This window comes from Wyeomyia smithii, chromosome 3, assembly GCF_029784165.1.
Source record: "Wyeomyia smithii strain HCP4-BCI-WySm-NY-G18 chromosome 3, ASM2978416v1, whole genome shotgun sequence".
In the NCBI taxonomy this organism is placed as follows: domain Eukaryota; kingdom Metazoa; phylum Arthropoda; class Insecta; order Diptera; family Culicidae; genus Wyeomyia; species Wyeomyia smithii.
Genome location: NC_073696.1, coordinates 118,029,116 through 118,037,988, shown reverse-complemented (window position 1 = coordinate 118,037,988; position 8,873 = coordinate 118,029,116). Strand labels below are relative to the sequence as shown.

Below are 8,873 nucleotides of genomic sequence, written 5' to 3'. Positions count from 1 at the left end.
TACCGATAAATCGCAGGTGACCAGGCGCTGGAAGCAACATTTTGAAGTGGTGTTGGATGGTGAGGAGATCGGAGAGTCGACAAGAGGAACAGGATAGAAATTGAGGAGAACGGACAAACTGTGAACCCACCAACATTGGACGAGGTGAAGAATGCTTGCGAAGAGCTGAAAACCGGCAATTCCGTTGGAAAAGATGCCTTACCGGCCGAACTTTTCAAAGTCGGGAGCGAGTGGCTGTTTAGGTGCAATCAGTCAGATTATCCTAAGGGTATAGTCTGAGGAACAACTACCTACGGACTGGTTGGACGAACTCATATGCCATATCTACAAAAAGGGACATAGACTCAACTGTAGTAATTGTCGAGGCGTAACCCTCCTCAATTCTGCTTATAAAATTCTCTCCTGTACCCTGTTACAGCGACTGAGGCCTTTACAGGAAACCTTTGTTGGAGAAAACCAATAAGGTTTTCGAGCGGGACGATCTATAACGGACCAGATGTTCACCTTGAGACAGTTTCGATAAGTTTTGAGAACACAACTTGCAGACACACCATCTGTTTGTAGATTTTAAGGCGCTGTACGATACAGTGAGACGCAACGAGCTGTGGCAAATAATGCTGGAACATGGTTTTCCAACAAAACTAATTGAACTGTTACGTGCGACGCTTGACGCTCCCACATCAAGCGTCAGGACAGCGGGCGAATTTTCGGACGCGTTTGTTACGTTAGATGGTCTGATGCAAAATGACTGGCTATCTAACTTGCTGTTAAACATAGTTTTAAAAGGTGCAATACGAAGGGCAGGCGTGCAGAGAAGCGGCACCATCATCACGAAGTGTATCTCACAATAGATCTACGATTCTGGTCGCAGTGAGGTAGCCCATACAGGAAAAAAAAAATCATCACGAAGTCTTACATGCTTCTAGGCTTCGCAGACGACACTGATATAATTGGTGTTAACCGAGCAGTTGAGGAGGCCTTTACGGCTCTCAAAAGGGAAGCTGCGAGAATTGGACTCACCATAAACACTGCCAAAACAAAGTACATGGAGCCTGGCAGAGAGCGTGGTAGTTCTGCGGGTGTTGGTGCTGCGGTGGAGAGGGATGGGGGGGGATACTTTCGAAGTGGTCGACGAATTTGTTTACCTTAGTACTCTCGCAACATGTGAAAAAGAGGTGAGTCTCGAGGTGAAGAGACGGATTGCGGCAGCGAATAGGGCTTATTTCGAATTACATAACCAGCACAAACACAAATCATTCATTTCTGTGGAGTGTGTAAAAATATATCCTTTTTTTTTTAAATAAACCCCTTTTTTGTTCATACAACATTTTTTCGATATGGTACAATATCGGAGCCAGTTATATCTAAACAGCATCTTACAAAGTTTACTGAAAAGTACTAACAAATTTGGAATTCATGTATCAAAAACGGCTTGTTAGATAAATATGGTATCGTCAATATGTTTAGTAGAACACTTATTATGACACGCTGATAATAACAAGATACACGCTAAAAATAGAAATGTTTTTTTTTTTTGTTGAAAACAAAGTAATAAAAGTAGGTTGAATTTTTTAAATAATTTCAATTTTTTATAAAAATAATTTTGTTTACAGTATATATTTTTCTCTAAAATTTAATTTTTTCTAGCTACAATTTTGCCGAAGACATTAATTTAATCGAACGCACTATTTTGCGAACATGTCATACTTGATTCATCAGTGCAATTTTGAACAACCCGCGAAATAATCGTGATTGTAAATGATAAAAAGAAATGGTATCTCTATCGTGATTGATCGTTTTGATTCGATTCGTGAAGCGGCATAGAATAGCTCTATAATCGTTTGATCACTGGTAAAATCATTAGCACAATGAAGAACAACTTTCAGTTTTAATCCAAAAGGTCAACCATCAATCGCCGATCGGTTTAATTTCGTAGCTATAGAATGTAACCGCACAGAGACGACCGTGATTCATGGTCTTGCAAGGTAAATCTATTTCCCAATAGATCAGCACCTCGCCCATTGCACTAGCATTGGCGAGGGCGAAATGGAATTGGCCAGGATGTAAAATACGGCAGAGTAAAGTCATTGTGTAGCTTATTTATTTTTGCCGAATAATGATGCCACTGTTTGGTTTATTTTGTGCAAACTTCTATCACTAAGGCAATGAATTCTGTTAGTTTAATATAAACTCTAAAAGTAAAATTTGTAAAACAATAATCAAATTATTTATCATTGTGATTTATATATAATGCTATTGGTAAACTATTAAATTCATTAACTTAACCAGGAGGAAGGCATGACGCCTAACCAGGAAATACTATATTGACAAAGTTATCACACAGTGTTCTGCATAAGATTAGTTTAAAGGAGATTAACTGGTTCATTATAGCATGGCTTACAACATTCGCTGTATACTTCCCCTTCACCCACGTTACTTATGAATTATCGAATCACGTTTACAATGGCGTCTCGTAGAAGAGTAATATTTTTCGGCTCTACGAAGCAATCGTTGGACAGCCGCTTGACGACATTGTCAGCTACTAGCTCCTCGTCAGCAGCACAAAACTTCAGGATTGCCGTTACCGTTGCGGCTGCTAGAATCAGTTTGTTCGACTTGAACCGAGTAAACAAGTCTTGACACTTGACGTTCGGTTTCAAGCTGAGGATAAAGCAAAAAGATTTGTAAAGAGGTGAAGTAGGTACGATTAACGAACTGTCCAGTCATGGTACAACGTTTCAATGTAAGGTGTAACTGAAAACCCACCTGGCGTAGATCTGACTCTTTTGAGCATACACGACTCGCAGTAGTTTAATACCCAACGATCCGACAAAATCTTTTCGAGCTATTCCACGTGTTAATATGTCTTCTTTTGTAAACCGTTCAACCGCACCCAGCAGTAGTGATTGTGACACCTAAAACATCGATAAATTTACTAAATAAAACAAAATTGACCTGTTCATACCTTGTAGTTTAATGTTTTCATAACTTTGAATTCAATTGTCGCCAATTTTTGCTCGTTCCATTCCAAATCAGGAAAATTTGCCTGTAGTATCTGCTTTTGCAGCGCGGGATCGAGTATTGTGCGAGCATTGAAACATTTGGACACGAGGCTTAAGATTGCAATCACGTAAAAAGGCAAATTCTCTACAACATTTTCCGCAAATTTATCTGGTGATGCATCTTTTTTCAAGGTCTCAATCACCAGTTGTTCCAGAGTGTCAATGGCCGAAAATTCAATGCTATGCGGTAGCTTGAAGAATGCGCAAAGCGTGCTAATCATCCGTGTGGCAGCGGGCATAATTGTGTCCGTGGGATAGGGATTCGCAATGCCCTGCTCGGTGTCCAGTTGGTACTCATACTTCCAATCCGTATAAAAGCCAGAATCTGTACTAAGATTTAGTACGGTATCAGTCGGACTGTTGACGGTAGCCAATGTTGTTTGTTTTTCCATTATTATTCGTCACTGGAAACAAAAAAAAATTGTCAAATTTCTTTCCTATTTTATTTTTACCTTATCACAATGTTGAAGATGAAAATGTATTGTATGACATTCCTATCTAGTTCGGTATGAAACTTTTTGTCAACTTACCCATCTAAAAAAATCCTGTTAAGAGGATATTTTTATAAGTCCCTGTTTTGAAGAGATATGAAAAAGACACGTGGTTTTCAAGTATGGCTGCCTACTCTGATAATAGCATGTGTTACATTATATACAAACAGATCTGTTCACGCCGCACAGTGGTCCAATAAGGCAAAAAGTGGAACTTAATTCCATAGCGCCTTTGAACTTCATCCTAGCCTAATAGTGTCTTCGGAGCAATTGTTTGTATGAATGACCCGCATAATTGCAAACTGTCAAAAATATGAAAAATTTACTATACTGAAAATAAAAAAATTAACTTTTCGTGTTAAGAGATAGAAGAATAGTTTATTTAGCAAAGTTGTAGGAAATTCAAAAATATGAAACTTTGTTGAACAAATGAAAATCCTATCTTTTTCCGGTACGAAGTTATAAAGTACATTACATGGAACTTATTTAAAAGTTAGTTTTTTGTACTTAACTTTTGTTAGCTGCATTTTACAAGAAAGTGTAGTTCGGAGAAATTGTTAGGGCACACAAAACACACATTTTTGCCGAAGACCATATATCTCCAAGACTTTTCCTTACAATGTTATATCATGTTTTAGCTTATTTTTTCGATAATTTCAAGAACGTATAGGTTAAAAAGAAGCAAGTGGAATCATGATGTCAATACTTTTCCTTGAAGTCAAGCTGAAGTACTATAAACTTCTTTAGGTTCCATTTGTCCCAATCATTCCATTTTAGAGTACGGCGAGCATATGTACACGGTAGGTTTTCATATATATCAAAAATACTAACTTTTTTGTGTTAAGAGATAGAGGAATGGTTGGTTCGGCAAAGTTTTAGAACGTGCAAATATATGAAACTTTTCTGAACAAACAAAATTTCTATCTTCATTGGGAACAGAGTTACAAAGTATTTCATGTAAAAGTTACTTAATAGTTAGTTTTTTGTACTTAACTTCTGTTAGTTACATTTTACAAGAAAACGTTGTTCTAAAAAGCATTTTGGCATACAAAATACACGTTTTTGTTTAAGGCCACACATCTCCAGGACTTTTCCTTACAAAGATATAGCCCATTTCAGCATATTTTTTCGAACTTTAAGAACGTTTCATATTTTTGAATTTCACACAACTTTGCTGAATAAGCTATTCTTCTATTTCTTAACACAAAAAAGTTAATTTTTTTATTTTTAGTATAGTAAACTTTTCATATTTTTCGATAATTTGCGATTATGCGGGTGGTTCATACAAACAATAGCTCCGAAGAAACTATGGAGCTAGGATGAAGTTGAAAGGCGCTATGGAATTAAGTTCCCCTTTTTGCCTTATCGGACCACTGTGCACCGTTCACACACACGCAGACAGCTCACGCTGTGTACAAATTGAAATCAAGTGTAAGTTTATCACAAAAGTAGTTGATCCCGAAACAAATAAAAACGTTTTTCTGAAAGTTAAGTTAAGGAGTTATATCTACCAAAAAATTTTTTTTCTTGTAATATTTTTTATTGGCTTAAATCATCCTAGAATCAAAATCTACATCGCTCAAGTACTGATCTAAACTCAAAATTCGTTTAAATCTATTTTTACCGAACAACTTTCATGCTCCAAAAGAACACTTTTCGTTTATTTTGGCGATGCTCGTTTTTGTTTTTAATTTCGAGGCTTTGTAATCTAGTAGAAGTTACCTATGATCGATATCGTGTTTCAAATTTGTAGGTCGCTGCATCATGTTTCGACCGTTATAGCGTCTCTACAGCACGTGTTTACTCACAATTTCCATTTGTTTAAGAGAACAGCCGTTCTCGTTATGTACGTTCTTTGTTTGAGTTTTCTGTTACTTTTTAACTGTGAGTTATACTCAAAAGTACTTTAATATGAGTGACAAGTTTGAGTTTTGCGTGGGATCGGACGCCAACTACATCAAAGTCACTGAGCGTCGCATGTCTGATACGAAAGAGTCGAGGCGCAGCCTTAGATCAGATAAAATAAAAGGAAGAAGAGGAAGATAAAGCCCTGAAAGGACAACTTTACGGCACAGAGGTAGCTGACTGAAGGTTAAAAAAATATTAGCGGCTTTACTGTTGCGATTCTTAAGATTTATAACAATTTGAAACTTTAAACGCGTTTTTTTCAAAACCATGTTTTCGAAATCGGCGAGCAGTAGAACTGAAAAAGTTTACATCCGATTGACTTGAAATTTAAACTGTAACTTCTTCATTGGATTATCTAGTGAAGTACACACGATTTTAGCGATTGATTAACAGCAACTAAAGTTATAAACAATCAAAGTCGATTTTTTTGTCGAAACAGAATTTTTTTTTCAAACCGTCGCCATTTTGCGAAGAAAAATTCTAAAAATATAATCATGTGTACTTCACTAGCGACACTTATGTAGATAATGAAAAAATTTATTTGGTTATAGGTGGAGTTGGGCACGACTTCTACTGCTCGCCGCGGAACAACATTTAAAAAAAGCGGTTCACGGCAATCGCTGCACAGCCGCCATTTCGTAACGAAAATTGCTCAATCCAATGATATATTACTTATATACCTTACATCTCAACTGCATTTGGTAGATATAACCCTTTAATAATTTAGCGCCGTCAATCGCCAGACCGCTAACTGTAAAAAGTAGCTACGTTAATTGCTAAACGTAGTTAGCAAAATATTCGCTAATTGATAATCTTACTAATGTGCTGCAAGTTGTTCTATTGGACTGTCCAACGATAACTAGGGTAGGTGTTCCAGTAATGGAGGGTCTAAGCACCAGTGTTTTTTAGAAACGAGAATATCAATATTCATATCGCATATATCCCACACATGTTACTTTGGTGTAATTGGAAATATCATAAATTGTCAGGCACATTTACAGTTTGTATATGTTATAAACAAAATATGTATGAAAAATAAATAATTGTGAACCAATCTTATGTACCAGTGATGGAGGCAATGTTCCTATAATAGTGGAAAATGTGCCAGTCAGTGGCGTAGCTATGGTTTGGTGGGCCTGGTGCGGTAACAAAAATGTGGGCCCCCAATGAAAATGACTGAGCAGTTTTTTCTTTCATGAAAGGAATTGAGAGAAACAAAACAATTAGTTTTTTATGCTTATTTATTCCGTTTTTCGCAAAATCGAAAATAAGGTTAATTTAGATACTCACTTTCCGTGCTTTTTAATTGGCAAAATCAGAAATTATATAGTCACGCGCGAACGCGGATTATTTCCCTCGCTCTGTTTTATGTTAGAAACACAGCAACACAGATAGGGTACTGTTCCATTATTCATCTCAGCCCATAATTATAAAAGGAAAACTCAATTGAAAACTAGAAAAAAAACGCATATTTGTTAACTAAACCAAAAAATAATTCCGGCATAACTGAAATAAATCGACAGCACTGCAGTGGATACCTAGACTACCAATTTGCGCGTAAACAACTACAGCGGATGCCTAGGTAACCTACTACGATGGTATGCGGCTACGTTCATTAACGAAGTGATTAACTGTGTTATGAATATGGAGGCGTCGTGAGATTTATTTATTTGTTTATTTATTTGTACATTTACATTCATCTGACAAAGATAAGTCTTAATGAATAATAATAAAAAAAAAACAGCAAAAACTTCACAATCTTCTATGAGCATCAAGTAGCCGTTGACGGAACGTATGCATTGGTAAGTCAAAGGCAAAAAACTCGAAAACATTATTAAAACGGTGGCAAATAACAAGAATTGGATCATGGCAACCATATAGTCGATTCCGTGGTTCCAGATATAAAGAACTCCTTTGGCGCAGCGGTCTTTCAGGGGTGTATATGTTTAGTTGAGCCAATATAGCTGGACAGTCGATGAAGCCAGTCAGTAGTTTAGCAGTGAACACAGCTTGGGCTATTTGACGGCGAACCTCAAGTGGTTGAATACCAAGAAGACGACAAAGGTCCTCGTATGATGGCAGGTTCAGTGGATCTTGCCATGGGAGATAACGAGGAGCATAGCGTACGAATTTTTCCTAAACCATTTCCATTCTGTAGGACCAGTTTGCATGATATGGGCTCCAGATTACAGAAGTAAACTCGAGAATCGATCGCACTAGGGCACAGTAAAGTGCTTTGAAACATAACGGGTCACGGAATTCATCGGCAATCTTGAAAATGAACCCCAATCGACGGTTTACTTTGGCGATAATGTTATTATAATGGTTCTTGAATGTCAGCTCGCTATCTAAGTACACTCCAAGATCTTTCACGCACTGTACACGGAGAAGATGTTGTGACGATATGGTATAACCGTATTCGATAGGGACACGCTTTCTATTGAATGAAATTATGTTGCATTTTTCAACACTCAATGTTAAGCAGTTTGTTGCACACCAGTTCACGAACGTATTTAGATGCTCCTGTAGCGCAACACAATCTCGTAGGCTATGTATAATTTTGAATATTTTTGTATCATCCGCATAAAACAGTCGACATCCGGGTGGTAACAAGAGAGAAACGTCGTTTATAAAGATAGCGAAGAGTAGCGGGCCCAAGTTACTGCCTTGAGGAACTCCTGAAACGTTTGAAAAACACCTCGAAACAGCTGAACCTATTTTCACGCATACACTTCGACTAGTCAAGTAAGATTTGAACCAGCGTACGGATTCTGATTGGACACCGAGTCGTTCAAGTTTACTAAGCAGTATCTCGTGGTCTACCCGATCAAACGCTGCTTTCAGATCCAGGTAAATTGCATTGGTTTGTAAGCTAGAATCCATGCTTTGCAAACAGCGAGAAACAAACTGCATAAAATTAGTGGCTACAGATCGTCGAGGGAAAAACCCGTGCTGGTCGGCGTCAATATAGTGTCTAGAGCTGGCAAACAAAGCGTCATTTATAATAATCTCAAACAACTTTGAGCAAGCACACAGAGATGTGATCCCTCGGTAATAGGAAATGTCACGTTTGTATCCTTTTTTGTAGACGGGAAAAAGATATGAAAATTTCCACCGGGCAAGGAATGTACACTGCTGCACGGACAAATTGAAGAGCATCGCGATCGGAGTACTAAGGACATAACTCCGCCTGTGACGGTTCTCTTTAGTTCAGTGTAGCCTGTACGAATAGGCTTAAATTATTGAGAACTGGCGCAGAGGGTCCAAAGCCCCTGGAAAGGAGGATGGTTGTAACAGCTCTTAACCATGGCTGTTACGTAAAATAATGGTTAAACCCCTAAGCTAAGGTGTGACGCGACCCGTGCCGAGAGATGAATGATGGGGGGGTTTAATAAATTCCCAGCCGCTAACG

At 37.9% G+C, this 8,873-nt stretch overlaps 1 protein-coding gene across 1 annotated transcript; it reads right to left on the bottom strand.

The window, feature by feature from the left end:
* Nucleotides 1–2,396: 2,396 nt before the first annotated feature.
* On the bottom strand, nt 2,397–3,679 carry LOC129732545 (uncharacterized). The gene is made up of 4 exons (XM_055693510.1): nt 3,593–3,679; nt 2,966–3,466; nt 2,767–2,915; nt 2,397–2,661 (listed from the first exon to the last, which is right to left on the bottom strand). Exons 2-4 carry the CDS (start codon nt 3,452–3,454, stop codon nt 2,445–2,447), a joined length of 855 nt encoding a protein of 284 aa, XP_055549485.1. The 5' UTR covers nt 3,455–3,466; nt 3,593–3,679; the 3' UTR covers nt 2,397–2,444.
* Nucleotides 3,680–8,873: the final 5,194 nt, after the last annotated feature.

What these genes read in the sequence shown, in the direction of transcription:
- LOC129732545 (XM_055693510.1), bottom strand. Translation starts at nt 3,454, where the DNA reads ATGGAAAAACAAACAACATTGGCTACCGTCAACAGTCCGACTGATACC. An exon ending in TGAAAACATTAAACTACAAG is followed by an intron (nt 2,916 to 2,965) that starts GTATGAACAGGT and finishes TCGATGTTTTAG; the next exon opens with GTGTCACAATCACTACTGCT. An exon ending in AAGAGTCAGATCTACGCCAG is followed by an intron (nt 2,662 to 2,766) that starts GTGGGTTTTCAG and finishes CTTTATCCTCAG; the next exon opens with CTTGAAACCGAACGTCAAGT.